We start from the raw sequence: 23,736 nt of genomic DNA, 5'->3' as shown, positions 1-23,736 counted from the left end.
CAAGTTTGATTTTATACACAGAAGTGAGTATGCAGCCCAGCTCAAATGTAAACTGGATTTGATTCAACTTATTTTCATTTTCAGATGAAAGTAAAAAGACATTTTGAAAGATGTAATAGAATTCTCAACCTTGGACAGTTATGGAGAGAGTGACAGCACATCACTCTCTCTACTCGGGGATCATCAGAACACCAACAGATATCCAAGCCATCAACATATTATTTTACTCCCCATGTTAACACAAAATGAGGATTTCATCAGAAAATGATGCCTAAAACATGGGGAGAGAGAAGGGCAAGGAGAGGGCAAGGTAGGAAGTTGAAGGGAAGACTGCTATAAAGCCAGCAATGAAAATTTGTATTCTACAATAGATACACCTTTTATAAGTCCATGTATTATGTTAACATTAAATGCTAATCTTAAATTTTAATCAGACGAAAGTACAAACAGGAACTTTCATGAAAATTCACATTCACATCTATAAAGTATACATATATGTATAGACATTTGTATTTGTATATCTCTACCTTCAAATACACTGCTATGTCCATTAAAATTGTGCCATTTTCCTTTATGAGATTTTGGATTTTAACAATATTTTCTCTGCAGAACCAAGCTATTAATGTCCTGTCTCTAAGCATGCAAACACCAAACCACTTCAAAGGAATGACTTGTCTGTCACATGTTCCTGAAATTTCCCCTTGCAATAATTATATAACGAGCACAAGTAATTCAGTTCCAGATATTTGCAGACATTTAGGATTGGCCTGCTAAGCAACAGACTGAAGAGTACGAGTGTGACAAAAAAGAGGGCACTGCCTTTCTCCATCCTCCCACAATGTCACACTTCAGTTCTCTAACTCTGAGCTTCTCTCCTTGGTTTGGGTAGTGAGCACTCACGTTTCCTCCTGGACACAGCCCCCCGTGCTCCAGGCACAAAAGAAGTGTAATTTCCCTTGTCTCTCAGACATACAGGTACCTAAAAAGTGCAATTTGCCAACTCCCATACAAGCAAAGCAAGCCTGGGAACTGTGAGCAGGGCGTGCAGGTGATTAGAGAAAGAAAATGGATTTAAGATGGATGGGATGAGAATCTGAGTCAGACATATTATTGAAATTGAACTGCCTAGATCTTTTTCTTATAAGTGAATATTCCAAAAAGCCAATAAAGCTTTTAAACAAAAAGAAGGTTTTTTTGCTATATAATAAACTAGATTAATTGGCTTTTAAATACAGAAAACTCAAAATGACAAAGTATGAAGGAACAAAAATCAAAACAGAACTCCCTTGCCCACTGTGCTTCTGCTATTACTTTTCACTTTTATCTGAATCTCACAAAATGTGGAGGAAACTACGATTTTAAAGCCAATCACATCACATATTCACTTTTTCTGCTCTTCTAATAATTCTTTGATATCCAGAAGTTTCTAGCTACCAAGACGCCCACTTAAGCTTGATTTAGGATTCCAATTAAGTGTATTAAAATTAAATTTTCTTTTATTTTACTGTATCTACAAAATTTTTTTTCTCACTGGGTTTGTGTTTGGTAGGAACATATTTTTTCCAAAAAAGAAAGGAAAAAAAATCTAAAAAAAGGAAATATGTAGATTTTCAAAATAGACAAAATTTTCTCATAAATTATTTTATGAACTCAGAAAAGAAATCAATATTTCTAAAGCAATTAGTACTTAAATAACCTTACAGTGATTGTTGAGCTGTATTGTTGTGTCTCATGGGCATGAAGTGACCTTGATCAATTATACAGATTCAATCTTGCTTTTCACTTTTCAAAGGCAGAGACATAGATACACTTTTGAATACTATTTCTATTCAAAATTAGGCTGAATTTATGAAAAGAGGTGCCACTTTAAGTCTACATAAGGATTTAAAGAAATATTACAACTTTTCAGCTAAAAATAACAACAAGACATGCTACTTGTGTTACGTATTATGTTATACTTCTAATAATATACTCTGACAATATAAGAAGCTACTGATACAATATGAGCTCTTTAGAACATAATGCACATTAACTATGACATAAAAGGGTTAATTAAAATTACTTCTTTAAATATATCCATGGTTAATTCAAATGTTTGGGTTGAATCTATATGTATTTGCTTTACAACATTCATTCATTATGACATACAAAAATCTTTTTCTTACTAAATGCACTGGGAAGCTTTAATACATTATTAAACACTGGACAAGGACTTAGATAACAGAACAATTATCACCTTAAGAAGAAAATAGTTATTTTTGGTTCCTAACTTTAATAAAATTCTAATACTTTAACCTCAATAACCTGTATTTCTTTAGTTTATTTACTTGGAAGCAAAAAATCAGATATTTAACGTGTTAGTAAAAAAATGTTTACATGTTACTATCCATAGTGAAAACTTTCAAATAAAGAAGTGAACAAAGGTCACTAGCTTTAACCAAACAGACCTGCTTTTTCAAAAGCCAGCCTTCAAAACCAGGAATCTTCATAAAGTCTGTCTATTCATTTTCATATTTTTACCACGCTGACAGGAAAACATTATCTCTGTGACTGAAAGATGAGTTTCTGTCACACTGCTGATGTGAAAGGCAGTCAGCAACAGAAGGATCTTTGGCTTTAGAACATCCCAGACTCAAGAGAAACATGGCAACCCCACTGTCCCCTCTAGAGATGGAAATAGTTTATACTTTAGGAATCATAATTAGAACTTAAAAGATTTCCAATCCTGAACAGGTGGGCAGCTTCTTACAATTACTAAGATGGCAGAGCTGTTGTAAATATCAATTTATAAAGTCCTTTACAAATAACTATATAAATAGGGATATTGGGAAACCTAAAGGGCTAGCAGCTATATTTTTATTTTTATTTAGAAACTAAGTTTTGCTGTCAGCAAAGTGATTTTTTTTTAAGCTCTTATAAAACTTCACCTGCAAAAATCAGTTCCATACACACTGAGGGATTTGGCCTCAGAGTACAGCACCATTGATTCCAGAGCCACATGGATATTTGTGTCTCTTTTTTTCCCCTTTCTCTAATTATTTTTGCATTTTCTGCTGCATTTTGCTGCTCATCAAGCAGCACCTAGAAGACTCTGGAAGGGAACCCACAGCCCCAGACCTCCCCCTGAGCACCCTGCACTGCAGGGCTGTGGCCCCAGGTGGCCCCAGCGTGTGTGGGGCAGGGACACTGCCCAGGGCTCAAACTGAGCCTCCACCTTCCTCTGCAAGGCGTCTGACACCAAACCAGCACAATCTTCCAATATCATCCAGCAAATAATAATAATAATAATAATAATCATGGAGGAATGACTGGCTAACAATTTTTAGGGGGCAAGATAATTTTATAGGACTAGACAGATTAATTAAGAATACTACTAATAAAGAAGGTTATTTTATTTGGTTAGATTTTCTTGGTGTTGAAATATTTCTGCAGGATTGGAAATAATTCACAAACATCTTTTCAATGCAACAACCACAGTAAAATTACTTTGGATTGCATATTAACTACCCAACACTGAATTTTCTCCACATTTTCTAGTTCATACCTTGTGGAATTTTATTTTCTTAAGATATAGTAGCCTATATTTGCTCTCACTAAGAACTCATGTAGATAAAAAAGACTAAATCACAATTATTAAATTATAATAATACAACTTTCTGATTTCAGTATTCTTCCTTTCTCAGAAGAACCAACAATTTAAAATGTCTTCAAGTTATTATCAGTTAGCAAAGCTTGTTACAGTACTGTCAAATAACACAATATTGCTTTTCTCCTCATCTAGGTTAAATCAGCCAAAACTGAATAGGTTGCAAAAGATAATGCTTGTTCTCCCTCCTCTTTCTTTACTCAGCTGGTTCATTCTTCATTAGTCTGAGTCAGAGGAGATAACCTAACACAATTTTTCCAACAGTATTTAAGTTTCCCCCGTACTGCTGAAATAATATCAGTTTTTGTTACATTCTATCTGAAATAGTATCTATTATTCCTAATATCTGTTGAAGCATGGCAGACTATAAAATAGCGTCCCTACAAAGGAAAGTCCATCTTATCTGTCATGGTTCAGGATGACACATGCTTTGTTCAGTTTTAAAGAGTAATCAAAGGTGTGGGCTTAAATCCAATTAGTGTGCTTCAACGAAGATAATGTCAAAATGCTTCCAATGGTGATTCTACCATGTAACACTGAAGCTCTGAACTTCTGGGGACCCCAGATTTCTGGAACTATTAAATGAAAACAAAAGTACCTTGTAAAGCACAGTGATCTCCTGCAGTAAAAAGACTACCAGTATAAGTTATTATTAACTAGGCTAACATCCTAAATAGAAAATAAAATCAGAGGTCTTGAAAGGCACATATTCACATCCAAAGAAGTATCTAAATGTCATTGTGACCCTGCAGATATATGGGACAGACACTTTTAATTGAACTCCCAGTAATCACTGGGAATGGTCTCCTTTTCCTGCCATCTAATCAGTTCTGACTCCTCTGGCAGTCACTCTGACTGACCTTCAGCAAATTGAGTGACAGAGCATTTGCCTGCTTGCTGCACGACTATTCATTCATAGAAAGTTTCACAAGCTTATGGTCTGACCCAAAACCAACAGAAACTGTAGTTATGCAGAAATTTTTCCACTGATTTGTGCCCCGGACCAAGCACTGAAGATTTGGCATCTGTCAACATAGATCCCCTCTGCTAGAGAAAATATCTAGACTGCACAGCTGAAGTTGGAGTTTTGGGCAAGAAACATTTCATGTCCAAAAGAGCACGCAGCCTGAATAGAGACAAATTATAAACAAACATCTGGACATCATCTCTGGATCCCAGCTCCTTTAAATGTTAAATATATATAAATAGAAATTAAAACATTTAAAAAGAAAAAAAAAAAAGGAAGCATTTTGAAAAGATTTACAAAGATTTTTCAAGGAGGGATACTGGTAGAGGAAATCGTGAAAATGGGAAACCTTGACTATAATAAAATGGACAAGATGTTTACTGATGAAAATGAAATGCAAATATGAGTGAAGGAAATAAATTGATTACTAAATCCAAAAGGATAAAGAAGAGCACAGAGACAGGAATAATGAAAACAAAACAAATGCTAATGGAAGACCAATAGCATGGAGTCCTAGAGGTGATAATAGCAAGGTTTAATTTGATTTAGCAGTTAATGTACAGGCTCAAGAAGTGAGGCTCAACATTCCATCAACACACAAAAGAAGATACTTTAAAAATAACATTTACACAAATGCAGAGGAAAGAGAAATAACAGGCAGGATAGCATAGAGATAATCAAGTAAGAGAATGAGAAGTGTCTGGAATGAGTGAGAATCATCCTGAAGCTACTGAAACAGAAGGACCACTGAAAATACATGCAGTAATAACCAGAAGTCAAGTTCCAACTTGCTATCAGCTTTTATTTTTCAGATGAAAGCATAAATTAATTATAACATTGCTGCCCCATTCCTTGTCTTAACTTTACTTTTAGTAAGGAGCACAGCTACAATCCATCACCCCAGCAAGATCAGGCACAAAGCTCTGGTATTCTGACTGCAGTGGATCTGTAGCAGCACAAAACCCGAGAGCAAACTCACCCTCTCAGTACCCATCCAATCTCAAGACATTTTGGGCTGTGCCAACACTGATAACCAATCTATTTTAATTGTGCCTTCAAGTGGCCAGTGCAGGTACGTGGGGCAGTCTTATGTTGCATTGAAGGTGTTTCATTACACAACTTAACAGTAGTATGAAATACATATGTAAAGTCTTATATAATTGGATCCTAATATAATAAAAACTGCAAGTAAGAAGAAAGACTAGAAAGGAACACAAGTGTCAAAAAAATTCTTAGTCAATCATTCAAAAAACTCACTGTGAACATAATTTCTTAAGCTGACCACCAAAATGCTAAAAGGAAAAATAAAAAACCCTAGATGTATTATTCCTTAGCTGTCCATATTTTATATTGCATTCATGATAAAGGCTTAAAAGTTTTTCACATCAGAAATATGACATTCACTTACGATCTTAAAAAAAGGCTACTAAAAATGAATTATTCATAACATAGTACAGTAGCAACAATAAACATTCAAACCAAATTTTTTTTAAAACAGAATAAATTATCCTTCTTATGAAAAAGCTACCGTTTCAGATGAGAGAAAAAGAGATGTGATTCTACTAGAAACTGTTAGCATATAATAATAACCCTTAATATATTATGGTAATTTACCTTCACATTATGTTATTGTAGTAGATACTGGAATTCCAGTAGCTGTCTAAAGAACACACAGTGATAATTTATGGTTTGTTCCTAGTTTGTTTTCAGAAATACAAACACTAAATCAAAATTAGCATGCTAAAGGCTGAACCTAGAAGGCAATTAGGTTACTAAATAGCATCGATAAATGCAAAATGAAGCTCTGCGTGTGTCCAAAATAATGTTTCCCACCTAATAACTTGCATCCAAATTCCTGTTCGACAGAGCAAAAATTCTAAAATATTTTCTCCTGAAAATATCAGATAGTATCCACCCAAGAATAAAAATGCTTTCTGTTTATGAAACACCTCTTCTGAAGTATGTTTTCCAGCCAGTATTCTTTCAAAAGTACAGACCACTGTTTATTTCACAGCATTTTGTCTCTTCTTGCAATAGAGTGGCAGCTCAAACAAGCAAAGATCTTAATTTGGCTTGTTAACTTTGGAACAGCAGGCAGTTGAGAATTTTTAAGTGATTTAAAGAACAACAAGAACAGAATCTATCTGAAGTGTATTCTAATTTCAGGGCAAAAAAAGAGAAAGTGTTAATCTTGCAAGTGATCTCTTAAGGATTTCTGGAGATTGTCGAGTCCTAGAAGAGGGTCAGCATGACGAGGCTGCTCTGAATTGCATCTGCCCAGGTTTTGAATGTCTCTGTGGATGGAGACTCCACAGCCCCTCTGGGCAGCCTGTGCCAGTGTCTTCAGCCCACTGGGAAAAAAAAAATCAAACATGACCACACAAAGGATAGGATTTGCGAGGAAGGGGTGAGGGAGCTGGGCCTGTTCAGCCCTGGGAAGAGATGACTGAGAGGAGCCCTCATCCCTGTCTGTCAGAGCCTGCAGGGAGGGATCAGAGCAAGGACCAGGCTCTGCTCAGTGGTACCCAGAGCAATGGCACAAGAGGAACGGGCAGAAACTGATACATAGGAAATTCCACCTGGAGATGAGGAAGAATTTTCATGTGTAGTGACTGAGCACTGGAACAGGATTCCCAGCCAGGATGGGGAATATCCCTCACTGGACATATTCCAGAACTGTGTGCACACAACCCTGTGCCAGGTGCTTGAGCAGGAAGGTGGGACAAGGTGACCCACTGCGGTCCCTTCCAACCATGCTGCGATTCTGTGAAAGGTATTCCTGTATTTGGGGCTAGGAAGGAAGTACAAGGAACTTTGTTCTCCCAGCTGGTGCTGCCTGAGCCCTGTCCTGAGCCCACAGCAGCACCACATGTCGTGGTCACACAGGGACACTGCTGTGCCCATGGCCAGCAGCCCTGCCAGGGCAGGGGCTCACATGAACATTTCAAATGGTTCTTCTCTGCTTTAGTGCTTTTCCTTCTGTTCCCCTATTCTTTATAGCATCCCTATTTGATCAAATCTAGCAGACATAGTACAAGATATGAAATTTCCTACATTTCAGTCTGAATTTGGCTCACATGGATCTGATGCAAAGCACTCTTAACGTTTCTCAGCCGTTTTGCACTCATTTCACACAGCTGAAATTCACTACAAAAGGCACTAGGCAGTCAAGAACCAGGGCTTTTGTGTTCCTGACTTCTGCAAAACAGGAATATTACAGGTTACTGAACTAACTGAAAAAAAAAAACACTATTTAGTCAAGCAGAATATTTCAATGTTCTTCCAAGATGAAAACAGAGCCTTTCCAATACCTCTTTAGCTCCCAAATATTTACTGTTCTGATGCCACTTTCTCTTCTATTCTGAGTACAGACACTCCTTGTGATAGTCTACATTATATAGCACCATCTGCATAAGCACAGTTAAGAACACTTCAATTTCTTCTAGTTCTGAAGGGCTCTGATTTCAAAAGACAGAGGTTAAGCATATGAACAGGACAGTGAAGGCAGAATACTACTTTCAGAAAATAGCAAGGAGAAGCATTCCTGGAAAAATAAACAATGCAAAAGTTTTTCCACTGGCACTGCTCTACACTGTATTTTCCCTGGGTTTGAGAACCCAGCAAGATGAAATTTGGGAAGGATGGTTGGCAGCTCTTTTAAAAGCTCAAAAATCAGTTAAAAACCTGAGGTACATTTAAGGTCTGCACTGCACCCATCAGAAGAGATTGACCTGGACCTACCAATCACTCAAAACTAACACAATTCTCTATTTTAAGAAGCAATTATTCAAAGCAATTATTTCCTTAGTCAGTAATTGAGGCAGAGGTCACCTGTTATTCTATAGAGTAACCACAGATTTATTCAAATCCAAGGACTGTATATGAGAAGAATTTTGCATCTCCTCATTAGTGACTTCCAATGGTGTTAAAAAATCTTTGGGTACTGTACAAACTCATCTAGAGATTTTTCCTTCATACTTTCAACTGTCCCAGGCTCCTATTGTGTCACTATATATACATACCTCCATACATTCCTGAGTGATTAACTGATGTCACATTCATGTTCATATTAACATGTGCAGCTTGAAATAAACACAGCTGCATTTATGTCAATGATTTTATATTCAAATATATCTGATTATGCTGAAATAAACACAGCTGCATTTATTTCAGTGATTGTACATTCAGATAAGGATATTTGTTCAGTGTAATGTAATGTTCCTTCACACTGGCAGGGACATTGCTATTCTTTCTTGTATTTCCCTCTATCATTTTTCCAGATGGAAAATTTTGAACAGAGCCAGAAAAATGGAAACTGGAAAATTTATCTCAGAACCTGATATGTAGGAAAATCCTTTTGCTTATTCTCAAAAATTACTTAGCCATCATTACATAAAGTATATTTGTTGTTGAGGGTCTTTTTTAATTCCTCTGTCAGAGAAGGTTACAAAAATCCCATGAAAACTTTAAAATCTGATGGAAATGTAAGTACCACAAATGTGCAAAATCTTAAGAATGGATCTGCATCAGGTCTCTTTCTGGACAACATCATCTTCAGCCACTGCCCTCCTAAGAAAATAGTTTGAATGGAAACAAGAACTGTAAAATTTTCCTTCCTATTATTTGATCAAAGAATAGTTTTTCATGATGTTAATTTTGGCTTGCAACTATAACCTTTAATCAGTTTTTAGAAAATAATAGAGTATTATTAAATGTACTAACAGTGATTAACCATTTAATCAGATGAATCTATCAGGTGAGATCAAGGTCCAGCTCAGTAAATGCCAGAAATGGATCCCTATAGAATAGCATAAGAAAAAAAACCAATCATTTGAAGACACCTCCCAGTATAATTCACTAATTTACAATGCAGTTTATGAACTTTCTGAGCCAGAAATGGTGTCAGTGTTTAGTAGCTCTCAACTGATTTTTCTTTCCTGGTCTTATCAGTTGGTTTGGGTTTTTTTTATTGAAAGCATGACACATTTCAAGTTTTAGCATCCAGAATGTTCTGCAGGAAGAAGTTCCACAGCTTAATTAAGCAACATATAAGGAGCCATTCTCCTTTGTTTGCTTGCAATACATAAACTACTAGTTTCATTTGATGGCCTTTAGTTTTTGTACAAAGAGAACAGACAGGGAAACACTAATATTTTAACTACAAATCATGATTTTACACATCTTTAATACATTATTCCTCAGTTGCCTTTTTTCCAGACTATGGATCCAGAGTGTATTTGGTTGCTTTTTTAACTGAGGCTGTTGAAAATCTGCTATGAGCTTAAAATATCTGATCACAGACATCTCTGCTTTTGTTTCCAGTTGCTTATTCTGGTCCCTTTTGGGTCAGTCAAAGAGCAAATTAACACATGTGCTTTAATATCAGCTGAGGAGATGCAAACACATGGTAGGAGGGAGGAAAGGATTGGTCCTGAAGAAGGTAGTGTGAGAATCAGATGGTAAACCGACTGTGAAAATCATAATCAGCACAACAACTGCAAGTAACATCCTAATTCTTTACTCTGGTTGTTACAGTAATACTTCCTGCATTTTCATGAGTTCCATAGGTCATTAATATCTATTTCCCACAAGTTATGCTATCTGACTAATGCCATATGTGTTGGCTGGTATCACATTGATACCAAGCACTCCCCATTTGTAAAAATGTCTTCCACACTATATCTGTTTAGATATTTGAAAGGTTAATATTTAGTTCCATTTGCAATGCTGACCCAGCAAGAAAGAAATTAATTTGGCATTACAGCAGTAACATCAATTTCCCATGTAACTTTAGTAATGCATTTACTGGAAAGAGATTAATATCAATTCCATAAATCATTCACGTGCTTTTTCCGGAGTTTGAGACATCTGAGTAATGCCATATATGTTAACTGATAGCACTCTGTGCATGCTACATCCATTAATCTATGCCTAGTGTCATCATTAAAACACACCAAAAAATTAAAATCAATCTTTTGTTCTTACTATTTTTCTGAGTTTTAACTTGCAGTGATCCAAAGGTATTGATACTCTGACAGAGTAACACTGCTGTGAACTGGGGACAGACATGTTCAGAAATGGGAAGCATTTGCTAAATTATCCCTACTGGCAGCAATAACCACTTCATGTCTTCTTGTGAAATGTGGCATAAATTACTGTCAAAAATAAGGAAATAACTAAAATGTTTCATTAATCAGACACACCTTGAAGCCCCAAAAGCAGGTTGAAAACAGATATCATTACTGAAATAACACAGCAACTTTCATTCCTTTGTTTCTGCTTTACAGATGAGTATCCTTGTAGAACTGAAGGCCAAAACAGTTCCACTGGAATTAGTGATTCTAGATATACATTAGAGATTATAATTCAGGAAATCTGGAATATCAACTAGTTTTTGCTCCAAAACACAGTTTAGCCTACTACTAAAAGTGTTTGCACTGGAAGAACTTTTGCACTTTCTGTTTCTACTGATAGGCCATTATGACACTTGCCTGTATTATTTTATTCCTGTTCTAGGATATCATTGCAGTGCTACTGAAATCAGGAGGGGGAAAGGGTTTTTTGTTCATTTAAACACTCAGAGCGTCAGATTGTTTAATAACTTTGGAAGTACGTTACAATTCTATGTTAGATGGCAAAAATACAACTATTTCCTCAGTTGGATTTCAGTTTTTCTTTGAACATGATACTTATCAGTATCATCATCTGTGTTGTCTTACTTTTCATTTTTAAACTTTCTACAAACAAAAATGTCCATTTCAGAAAATGCTTTGCAAATCGAATTTTACGATATTTTACTAATCACAACCAAGATTAATCACCCCTAATTTTAGCTGTCTAAAGTTACATGTCAAGTCTTAACTGGGACACAAGCACCCCCAAAGGGCAATCCATCCTATATTATCTGTGCTTTTGTTCAGAAGATATCTTTCATGGTAAAGCTCAATGGCCTATTTCATGCCTGTAAGTGCTTACAATGAGATCAGCGGAATTACAATCACTTATTGCAATTTTGAGTGTTGTGCAAAGTGTTTTATAAGTACATTATCCTATTTTTGAAATATAGAAAGATATTTAAAACCTTAACAAAAATGATACGAGGGTACTTCTCAGTCATATGAGATCTCTTAATACATTGTAAATTTTAACTTTTTCCAGCTGATTAGTATCATTTGCAATCCATCAGCACTGAATTTTTTATCAAGTTTCTAATGCAAAATATTTTACAAACCTGCTGTAGGAAAAGACAAACTAATGTTTGTGAATCATTTTCATTGCAAGGTGGTGGTACAGCAGTTAACATAATTTGAGGCTTACAGTAATTGAGATTGAATCTAAAATTTTACAAAACTTTAATTAAAACCTTTTGAACATAAACCACAATACAGAAATTACCCAATCATAACATTTTTTCATAAAAAAATAAGAATTCATCCAAAGGATAGAAGATTTAATGACTCTTGGCGGAGTTCCACTTTTTGGTTGAAATGAGAATAAAAGCAGACAGCAGCTTCATTTCTAATTTCAAGAAACACAGTATTTTTTAACAGTTAAACAGCATTATATTTGACTAACAAGCCAAAATATATATTTTCAAAGCCTTATTAAAAGCCCCTGTATTTAACAGTGTGAATGCTGAGATTTACGAACCTCTGTGAGCCAACACTGCTCCTTCAATTCTCAAAAGTAATTATAAAACAAGCAATTTGAGCCACAAGCAGCAGAAACTGTCGAGCTTGGGGTTTATAACCATCCTCACAACACATCCCAGTCTGCAGCCTGACTCCAGCTGCCTCCCATATTCCCTGTGACATGCCAGGCCACCACCAGCACTGGGCTGCACCCCGGAGTACACAAGGCAGAGCCACCAACCAACACATCCCTGGGGACTGGCAACCCAGTGACACCAGGCAAAACGAACAACACTGCAACTTCCCCAGCATTTTCTGCAGCAAAGACACACCTGGCAGTGTCAGCCTGTTTTTCATTGCCAGTTCTCTTCGTGGAGAGCCCAGGGAGGCAAAAGCTGGAGAACAACCAGAACATAACTCAGAATCACTCCGTGATGGAGCCAGGAAGGCAACTTGTGGCTACACCCAGCAAACAGCCTGTGCACAATGAGAAAAAAGTTGGGGTTTTTTTTAAGGGCTGAGTCATTTGGTTTATGTTTTCTTTGTTCACTTTGCAAAAGACATATAAAAAGCTTCTCATGTATCATGTTAAATTGACTAAAAATTTGTGACCTCATGCAGAAGCAGAGCTACTGCAGATATGTAAGCTTCCAGAAAAATAACTGGCTTCCAGTACTGAAAGTATCATCTCCAAAAACATCTCTTACAGTTAAAATGACTAAGCAGATAAAACAGCTCTTAGCCACAATACAGAATAGGCTGCTGACTTAACGGATGCCATCAGAAATCACAAGCACTAAGGCAACACAAGACAGTATGGGCAGCTGGCTAAACTAAACTTTGAAGTCCTTAAGATAAAATGTCTGAAATACCAACTCACCTTGAGTATGAAATGCTAGATTCCCTGAAGAACATGTTCATATCAAAATCTGGGCCTTCCTCAATCAGGAAGGACTTCTTTGCATAACAGAAATGAATACATCATTTTACCCAAAACACTATATTTTACAAAATGTAATTTTAACAGAACAGTAGGTAGGATGAGAGGTGAACATTTGTACAATTGTGCATTGATGTTAAACTGAAACTGTGTTAATAATTTAATGCATTAATGAATATTAGGAAACAAAATTACAACTGACCAAATGGATACATTTCAGATGTGGCATTTATTTCCTTTAAATTTCTATTGTGCATAGGTAGCTGTGCTTCCATTTTCCCCTGAAATTAACTCAAGTTTCTTGTGAAAACTAAAATAATCCAAAAAGTATGGTGTGGTATGCAATAAATCTGAATTTTCATCAGTTTCTTTTATGCTAATGATAAATCAATGTTAAAAGTTTCTTTTGGCTGTATATAATCTTAAATATTAATAAGGATAACAAGGAAGATTCCAAGCAGAACATTAGCTTGAACTATGGGAAATAGAAATTCCCAACATATTTGCAAGTTGACCATTCTCACTCTTCTTTACTTCTCTATCAGTTATTAATATGATAAAGGGCTCGGGCACCATTCTTCATTTTCAATAATTGCATTTATTTTACAGCAATAATTTTTTCCCTACTAATAGAGTCATTAAGGGTAAGTAAAGTGCAAGCCACCTCCTTCTGAAAAGGATCTGGACAGTCTAAGGGTCCACAAGTTTTATAGAAGTCAGCTGCACCATGCTATTGTGACAAAGATTGGACTGTCACACTGCAGAAGTAAATAGATTGCAAGGCATGTCATGTAATAAACTCTACATAGGATTGGCACCAGCTTATCTGAGTATCATGCTCACCTTGGACCACTGCCAATCAAGAAAGGCACAAAACAGCTGGAGATAGGCCAGAGGAAATAAAGAATGAGAGAAAATTTGGAAAATGTGAGCACTAAGGACCTATTGAAAAAAATAGCAGTTATTTAACCTGAGGAGGAAAAGGCCAAGGAAAGATATGATAGCAGCTTTCCATTAAGTCAAAGAAGAAAGGAATAATCTGCTTTCTGTGCCCATAGGACTGGACAAGAATTAATGCCTTTTTGGTAAGAACATTTCTACATAGAAAGAAAATGTTTCTTATATTGAGCAAATTGCAGTGTTAGAATGAATTGCTGCTTTCTCATTGAAACTCACTGAAAGTGTCTGAAAAAGATAAATATCTTTTAGGAATGGCAAAATAGTTTATTTTGCCTCTCAACAACAGAATGGACTAAAAAGAAATCCCAATGCCCATTATATTTTTTAAGAGTTTTTGAAAGCACAGCACTTCAAAACAACAAGCTGGACATTGGTTTTCAGCCTACATAAAAACACACCTCTGTCTCAAACAAATTCATACTTTTCAATGCTATTTAATACAATAATGATAGCAATTACAAAAATGAAACTGCATTAAATAGCATTTCTTCTGTATGTATTAATATTTTTCCTGATTTTTACAAGTTTAATACCCCTTCTCTATTCTGAAATCTATTTACTTCCATTTCTACAATATAAAACATAGTCATTGAAAAATAGGTTTAGTAGGAAACCTTCAGTTCTATCAACCAGACCTTTCAAGAAAATAGAGAATGCAGTCAAAGAAAGAAAAGCCACTTATGGAATTACATTTAACACAACTTATATTTTGGAATCATTGAATTGCTTGGATTGGAATGGATCATAAATATAATTTTGTTCCAACTCCCTGTCTGGGACAGAGCCACCTTCCACTGTCCCAGGTTGCTCAGAGCCCTGCCCAACCTGGCCTTGAACACTTGCAGGGATGGGGCAGCCACAGCTTCTCTGGGCACCCTGTGCCTCACCAGCCTCATTGTAAACAATTTCTTCCTCATAGCCAACCTAAACCTGTCCCCTCTCAGTTTAAACCCCTTTCTCCCTGCCCTGTCCCCACAGGCTTGGGTAAAACTCTTTTTCCAGCTGTTTTATAGGCCCCCTTTACGTAGTGAGAGGCCACAAAAAGGCCTCCCCAGAGCCTTCTCTTCTGCAGGCTGGACAAGCCCAGTATTCCCAGCTGTTTCCATAGGAAAGGTGCTCCAGACCTTGGAGCATCTTCATGGTCTCCTCTGGGCCCCTCCAGCAGGTCCTTGTGTTTCTTGTAGTGGGGACCCCAGGGCTGGGGGCAGTACTGCAGGTGGGGTCAGTTTTACCATCTCTTCTTTGAAAAAGGCAATTTCAACAGGATTTTATGTTTAAGGTGGTACTCAAAGAGCATCAAAACAATTCATAAATGTTTTATCCTACTGTTTGGACAATAGGATGGGATAGATTTCAACATGAATAACAATTTCATAAGTAACCCAATATCAGTTAATTTGCTTTGACCAGTAAAGGTACTCTAAGCAATTACTTGGCTGACATAGAACAAAAGATGAAGTGAATCTACATATGAAGTGTACACAATATTACTCTCATTCTTGCTAATACATTGTCATCATGAGGAAGTAAATGAAGGTATTAATTTCATTCATATTTGTGTTTTGGAAGCGTCTGAATATGCAAAGCAACATCACAGCCTCATCATGCCACAATGTAAATAAACACAGTATTTCAAATAGCACCTGCTTCTATCACATTCTATTATTACCAAAGTATATAAAGTATGAACATTACCTTTGAACTGAATAAATGTTTTAATTTAAAAATATAATTAATACCATTGTTCAAAAACTGGAATTAAACCATCATGCAATGACTCACAATACTTCACAAATAATTTGATGACTGCTACTGATCTTTTTCATTGCAGAGAAGTTGAGCACAATAAAGTAAATTTCCCTGCTTGGCCATGATTCATTTCGTAAGACATTTTCTGTTACAAAAATGCAAAAAACCCACATAACTATTATGAAATAGCACCCAAAGTATTTTTAAAAATACGAAACCATTGTCTGAACCTTCAGAGACACACCTTAAAAAAAGATACTCTTTATTATTCACTGCATCATTTGCACTTTTTACATAATGTGATCACAAGATTTAAATAACTCAATTTAATATTTTTCCAGGAACTGGCAGCCAGTATTCTACCCTGAGGGACGTAACTCTTCATAAAAAGCTCATTTTACAAGACACTGGAGCAGTTTTGGCATTACCAGCACCTCTCACATAAACCATGCTGAAAACGATAGTTTATCCTGCCAAATGCCTTTTCTACATGTGGTGTTTAACAGTGCTCTGTTGATCTGAAAGCCAGTAATAATAGATTTAAGCTAAAAATCTGGTAGCACACATGTATGCAACACAAAAATTTAAACAAAGCTACATTTTCATGGATATATTTACCTACATATCCTACATGCATATAAGCAATTAAAATTACTCTTTAAATTAATATGCTAACTATAACTCTTGTAAAAAATACTTCTCTTTCAGTTTCCAGTAGCTTCCTAAAGTTTAATTCTCCTATTGAGATCAGAGGCAGAACTGCCATTAACCTCAACAATATAGGATCAGGCCACAAGAAACCCAAAGTAATATATTTAAAGACAGCACATACACATTTGTAAAATTCTCTAATTATGCAAGGATGGGCTTGGCACTTTACTGGGTTAAATGCCCCAGTAAAGTTCTAAATTAAATCTTTAAATAGCATATTTTAAATACTACATCATAAATACATAAATACTACCACATAAATAATGACAGAATAAAATCCAGTTATGTATCCACATGTGGTTAAAGAGGGACCTGATGAAATTTTTACTGTAGGCAACAGCAAACTTCACAACCTTTTTGACATTTGAAGTCTGATTTGAAGTCATACTGTGAGTGATGGAATCAGCTAAATTTGTTAAGTAGTATTTGAGTTTTCTATAGAATAATGACACTTTATAAAAAGATGAGTGATAGAGTTTAAAGTTTTAATATATTGAAAACTAGGAGCATAATGCTGAAAATACTCACCACTTTCAAAACAGGCATCAAATATAAGATGTCCTTTTTTAGGCTGTCCGCAGTAACCAGCTGGGAGAACAATGTACTTGCTCACGTTCCCTGCTATGATATCATCACTTCTGATGGCACTGCCTGTTGCAGTAAAAGTGAAAAAACCACCATGAGCACATTAAAAATATATCTATATATATAAATATATATATCTATATATATAAAAAAACAGTAAAAGGCTACTCCGCCATGCATTTCTACATAAAATAAAATTTGCACCATTCAACATCTGCACTAGTAAATGAATTCTTTCTTTTCAAAGTGGATATAAGAATTTGGATATAATAATGGCATTATCTGTCAAAGCCTCTCTAAGGAACAAACCACCCAGCCTGGTTTCTTGCATGTTTATGACCTGAAGGTCATAGAGGCTGAGCCTTCTCATCTGCATTAGTCTGCTATTCAGCTGGATCTACTTCTTTCAACAGGAACTCTCTAGCTCTAGATCCTGCTGGATTCCCTGCAATTGAACTCCTTTATCAGCTTCTTTATCACAGCCCTCAGAAGGATCTTCCTCTCTGCCAGCATTTATGGGATCTTTCTCCTGTATCCTGCTGCCTATTTTCCTGCATCTTAAATAAACTTAGAACCTTTGAGACTGTTCAGTCCCACTCATATTTGAAATTTTAGAATTACTAGGAGGAAAAGACATACACCCATGGAGCCATGTGATTATCTGAGTCCTCTTTGTTAGGAACCAAAACTCAGGAAAAGAACTTGAATTAACACTTTTTTTTTTAATGTGGCATTTATTTAATGGTAAAATATATAAGGACATAAATTTTCCACACAATGGCATGACTTTTGTTAAAATATATCAGTAGTGAATACACTGAAAGCTTTATCCTTATGGTAAAATTATATTAACAAATTGCAGTCTGCAAAATATTTGTTTCCAAACAGCGATAGAAAACTTTTTTTTTAATTTGAAATATATAGAAGAAAGTAAATAATTGTATATTATATCATGCATTCATATTATAGTGTAAGAAACACTCAGCACATTCTTCACTACTTACTGCTTGGACAAGGAATATTTAACAACAGAAAAACTATCTTCTGTATTATAGAAAATGAAGAAATGGTATGGCTTCAAGTGCAGAAGGCATGTGATGGGATAATGGGATGATAATATCTTATTTCACTCTGATAAATAGGGCTACTAAGGTTCTAGAAATAGACTTTTGGTCTGTACTGATTTTTTTGACATTTAAATGGGTTATGGAGGATGATAAATGTGACATAAAGCTCAATTTGTTTTATTTTTATATTGAAAACTATTTCACACAAATGTTACAAGCAATTCATATTGCCCTTGAATGATGAAAACAGCTTATTAATTAAAAGTGACCTTTCCATATATAAAAGTATTCCACCTCTTGAGGCAAAACACCTTTGCTGAGGTAACAAATTATATCAATGTATTAGTGACACCATAGTTAAAGGGTCTGTCAGGCTTTCTATCATACACCCATATTTTCACAGGTACATAAATCCCACATTAAAAAATATGCCAATCCAGGTCACCATTTGGCATATGAATCCCCATTCTTCCCCAGGAAGAAATTTGGAACTTACTCTCTTTGAGAAGTACTACAACAGAACAAACAGAATTTAGACCTTTTCTTACTTTATCATAATCTAATAATGTAGATATTTAATAATGCATGATAGTATTTTTTAGCAAAATTATTATTTGTAACCTCTGGGTTATTTGTTTTAGACTGAATAATTACCCACAGACAGCAATCTCTGGCATTTAAATTGCTTTCTTTAAGTGTATATTTGCTACTTAGGATATTTTAGCTGGATGTTTTTTACTAGTGAGCTGAAACAATTTGCTTAAAGCCTGGGAGCACCAGAGGCAAACTGAGGCCTGGATGGGACATCTGTGCATCTTCATGCTGTGATCCTGTCCCTTGATAAAATTCACCCCTCTGCCCTGTGCAAGCTGCAGTGCAGAGCAGCAGCCAGAGGAAAACCACTTCCTCAGTTTCACCTGGGTTGGATTAATATATACGTGTTGCAGTTAAGTTTAGTCAAGTTGGTCATTTGCAATCAAACATTGTGGAATCAAGGATACAAAGAAAAATTGGTGGAAAACCTGCAAATCACCACGAGTGCCTGAGCTGCCAAGGACCAAAGTGAAAGAATGGGAGGCAGGGAGTCACCTGAGTGGAGCTGTTTGAGGACTGAACTCCTCTTGGTAAATGTTCCCTTTCAAGCCTCAGCTAAAAGTAATAGGTCTCTTAGAAATTGTAAAAGATAACTAAGAAACACCTCTTAAAGATTAAGAAACTAGAAAGGATTACATTCATAGCACTGCCACCATAAGACAGTGGAGGAAAAGCAGACAGAAGAGAGAGTTACATCTCCCTGGCAATTTAGAAAATCTGCCAATGGAGTCTTTACACAATGCAGAAGGAAGCTGTCAAGTAACTGTGTCCCAGCAAAAAGTTTCCATCTGCTCCTCCTGACCTAATGTAGCCCTCCAGGAATGAGAATAAAATCATCAAATAGCCTGTAATTCACAGTCATTTAACAATATAACTCTCCTAGCATGTTCGTTACTCCACATTACTTAGAATATTCAGAATGCCCTGTTGCTATATTTGAGTTATATTATCTTTAATCTATAAACATGCAAAACTGCTGTCTTTGAACCTCACATTATTAAACAGCACAACAGCACCACGTCCCTTCTGGCATGTTCTCCTTGGGTGACAAAGAAAAGGCCAGACCACTGCCCGAAAAGGAGCCTGTATGAGCCCATTATAAAACATGGCTTCATGCCTGTCTGTTCAGCAGATGCAGAGAGTGGTGCTGGGAATACATTACCACCCTCAGGTGGAGAGATGGGCTACCCTGGGCTCCAGTCCTCTGGCCAATAAAGAGATCCCATCCTCACTACTGGGGAGCCCTAAGCAGATTTTCCTGGCTGGAGGCACAGATGTATGACAGAACCTTGTGGGGAAGGGAAATAGCTCTTCAATCTAAAACAAACTGAAAGGGAAAGAAGAGAATTAACTGAAGTACATCCTGCACATTCTACTTAAAGAGACCAGATTCTCCTTTGAAAAAAAGGTTAGATAAGAAAAGCAAAGCAAAACCTAGCAAAGAAATTGTCTCAGAATGTAGTTCTTATTTTGTCAATTATTTTTCTTATGGGTTGTAAGACACATAGCTATTTTATTCTAATTCTTCATAGCTTAAACTCCAGGAGGCTCCAGCAAATCCCTAGGATTTACTTTTACCGCAGTATTAAACTTTAATGGTAATTTTCTATCAGGTATAAAATCTGTAGGTGCTTAAAATCTCTGTAAGTATATAAGGCTTTAAAATAAAACCTGGACAGAGTCTTGTGGTATCTGCATTCATCACTATTGTCATTGTGGATATATTTCACATCAAACTAGTGAAAATGAATAGAATCAGTTCCAGGAGACTGGGATTCGTGGGAGGGAGAGTTTGGAAATTTCCAGAGTTTCTTTGCCCTTTTTAAATTCAAAGGGTAAAGCCAACTTTTTTTGTTGTTTTTTTAGGAAAATATGAAATCAGTATTTGCTACAATAAACATCATGCAAATTTAAGTACATTTTCTTTAAACACGGTAGTTTCTAGAGGAAGGAACCTCTTTAGAATTGGGTAAACGATGAGCCCAGCTTCCAAAAGTGCCAAACATGAAAACCCACGGAGTTAGCAGCCAGCAGCTACCCTCATTCTATATTAGGTAGGAGAGCACAGCTACATTGAAACAGACACAGAAAAATATATCAGGAATTTGCCTGAAAAACCTGCATCATTCTTCTAATCACACTTACTGCCTAACAATGACAGCCAATTAGAAAGGTGAGGTAGCACAAAAACCTACAACAGCTGCAAGGCAACTTTGAAGAAGTCTTTCTTTAATTACAAATATCATCAAGATACCCTGTATTCTCTTATGAGATCCTCATTTTAGGATATAGGGTATAAAAGGGTATAAAAGTAGGGTATATTTTGCTGCTGGAAACATCTATGGTATAAAGATCTAATAGCCAAATACCTATCATCCAGGGGCCAGGAAAAGTTTCCAGGTATCCTAGAAAATTCCATCAGCCTTGAGAAGTACTGTTAATAGAAACCCACACAAAGAAGTGAATCTGAACTCTCAGTACCGTTTGCAACGAAAATATTAATTCAGATGACCAACAGCAACTCCTACTAGCTCCAAAACATACCAAGTCTCCAGATGAACACTGCTCAACTCACACTTTGGCTAAGTAGCACTTAGGGAAGTTTTGCCAATAACAGTGTCTCCTCCACAAACCTGAAAACAATGCCATTTTAGCATTTTTATGCTTTTAAATTATATCGTTTAGTACAATGGTTGATTATGTTATCTTGTTCTTTGACTTTTTTTTTTTAATAAAAGCCTTCATATCATTGTCCCTAGGCTTCAGAAACACTGGTATTCAGGAAGACAAGCTATTTCTGCTATGACTTCTGAGTGCTCTGCAGCCATTCTAAAAATCCTACAGGCAGCAGCAGCAGTCAGGAACTTGGAATTCCAGCTCCACTGACTATAATGCTAAGAAAAAGAAGAAAACACAACTGTCATTTTGATCTTCACAGCCACGTATCCTGAAGCAAGTCTTGGGCATGACCTGGAGAATCTAAACATACTCCAGAGTGCTGTCAATCTGAGATGTACTTAAATCACAGGCACTGTGATCTGAAAAGAAAGGGAAAAAATATGTTTAGACTACAAATCCCAGGGTTTGAGACAATAACTAGCATGGTAGCAGCCACACCTACTGCCTCACATTGGGGTACTGTGCCCATACTGTAACCATTACCTATTTCAAAGGTCCAACAGAACAAGGAAAATACTGGTTACCACAAGAAGGCATTATCATACAGCTTGGTGTAGTCCTAAAAAATAGTAACATCGTGTTGTCATTTTAAAAACAAATTTGAGATAAAGCAGCTTTACAGCAATTGTCTCTTCAATTACTTTCCTCCTACGGTTTGACCAACAGACTGCTTGTCAAGTCTGTCTCCAAACTGTGAGATCATATTGATATTCAAGAAAACAAGCAAAGTAAAGATGAACTGCATTTAGCAGGGATTATTAGGCAAATTCTGAGATTTGCACAGGTTCTGAAAGTAGTCAGGAAAAATAAACTGCAATCTTATTGCCATGGACTTGAAAGAGCCTGTGGCTTGTTGCACAATAGGAAGGAAACAAAATTTATGGTTTGGGTGTTTAATTTCATTGCACAAATTACTCTTTCTTCAGAGGCTACCAGACAATATTACCTTTCAACCTTCCTAACACAACTGCTTAGCTAATCCACCATTAATTTTTATTTTGGGTTAGAAGCATAAGTAGATCTAAATACCTCATATGTCTTCAAGTACCCAAACTCCTTGACTCTAGCAGAAGGTTGTGGAACAGGTATCTGAGTCAAAGCTCAGGGTAGAAAATCTTGTTCTTATAGGCAAATACGTAAAGCAAAATGATCACTAAAGCTGGTGACTCATGGGGTGTCTATGAAAGGCTCAGGGGCACCACAAAGAGGACTTTGCCTGCAATATACTAAGCAGAAAGCCCAGGGGAAGTAGGGACAAAAAGGTATGCTTAGCACAAAAACAAAGCATTGACCACCAGGCTGGTCAAGTGTGAAAAGGTGGTGAGAAATCTCCACTATATGGTCCTTTCAAAAAGACCAGATCCACGCAGAGATACAACTATCAATCCAAGGTCAGTTATAGCTCCTGTCCAAAATCCTACAAAGAACATTCAACTGAAGGTATCTGGCAGACAGATACTGCTCTGCACAATGACTCCTCACTCCCAGGGGCTGGCATTGTCTTATGAGTTTATAGAAAAAGAAGGAAAGTCAGCTTGTGTGGACTTGCACTTGTTTCATACGTGATATTTGTTTCCAATCCTCAACCTAAATGCTTTATTTCAAGACTACTCATTTGTTATCTCAGAGTGGGCTATCCCCAAGGATATACCTTGCCTTTCTGTTAGAGACAAATGGAATTTTTTAGTGAAATCCAAAGTGTCCAAGAACGTATGAACAGATTTTTCTAATGAAAATTTTTAAAAGCAATTAATACTTTGAACTCAGTAAGCAAGAAAAAAAAATCCATTACTTTTTTTACTTCACTTATAAGCTCTAAACTAAAATTCTACCACAAATGAAAACTAAGAAGAATGGAAAATACAGTTGTATCAAATACATTAACTGAAAAGATGTTTATTTAAAAACATTGTAAGGATCAGTGAGTTTTATTATATAGAGATTTATTTTTAACAAGTATTTGGTATCTTGATAACATCAGAGGTATCACATGATGCAACAGTTGCTATAGTAGCAATACTTAAGTAAAAAAACCACATCAAACAAAAGCATAAAAGATCTAAAGAGTAAACAAAAATATAGTATGTAATATGCAACCCCAGCTGGCAGAGAAAAGAGAAGATAATAGCTATTGAGTTGAACTAGTCCTCAGAGTTGCATCTGCAAAAAAGTATCAGCAAGTCCACCCTCTCTGGGAAATAAGGAAT

At 36.2% G+C, this 23,736-nt stretch overlaps 1 protein-coding gene across 9 annotated transcripts in view; it reads right to left on the bottom strand.

Moving 5' to 3' along the window:
- Positions 1-23,736, bottom strand: part of BEND5 (BEN domain containing 5) — an 875,016-nt gene that overhangs the window by 840,431 nt on the left and 10,849 nt on the right. For 3 of the 9 annotated variants that reach the window (XM_088169737.1, XM_088169742.1, XM_088169738.1), the window contains exons 1-2: positions 21,769-21,832; positions 17,133-17,255 (exon numbers count right to left, since the gene is read on the bottom strand). In XM_088169737.1, the coding sequence (XP_088025863.1) occupies positions 17,133-17,255; positions 21,769-21,817 (172 nt within the window). In that variant the 5' untranslated portion in view covers positions 21,818-21,832. Of the gene's footprint in view, positions 1-17,132; positions 17,256-21,768; positions 22,290-23,736 lie in introns of those variants that run through there. The other 6 variants (XM_088169744.1, XM_014870680.2, XM_088169743.1 and 3 more) reach the window with 4 other exon arrangements.

Source organism: Sturnus vulgaris, chromosome 9 (genome assembly GCF_052056855.1).
Source record: "Sturnus vulgaris isolate bStuVul1 chromosome 9, bStuVul1.hap1, whole genome shotgun sequence".
Taxonomy (NCBI): domain Eukaryota; kingdom Metazoa; phylum Chordata; class Aves; order Passeriformes; family Sturnidae; genus Sturnus; species Sturnus vulgaris.
Note: the sequence above shows the minus strand (reverse complement) of the source record. Positions and strands in the feature narration are given on the sequence as shown.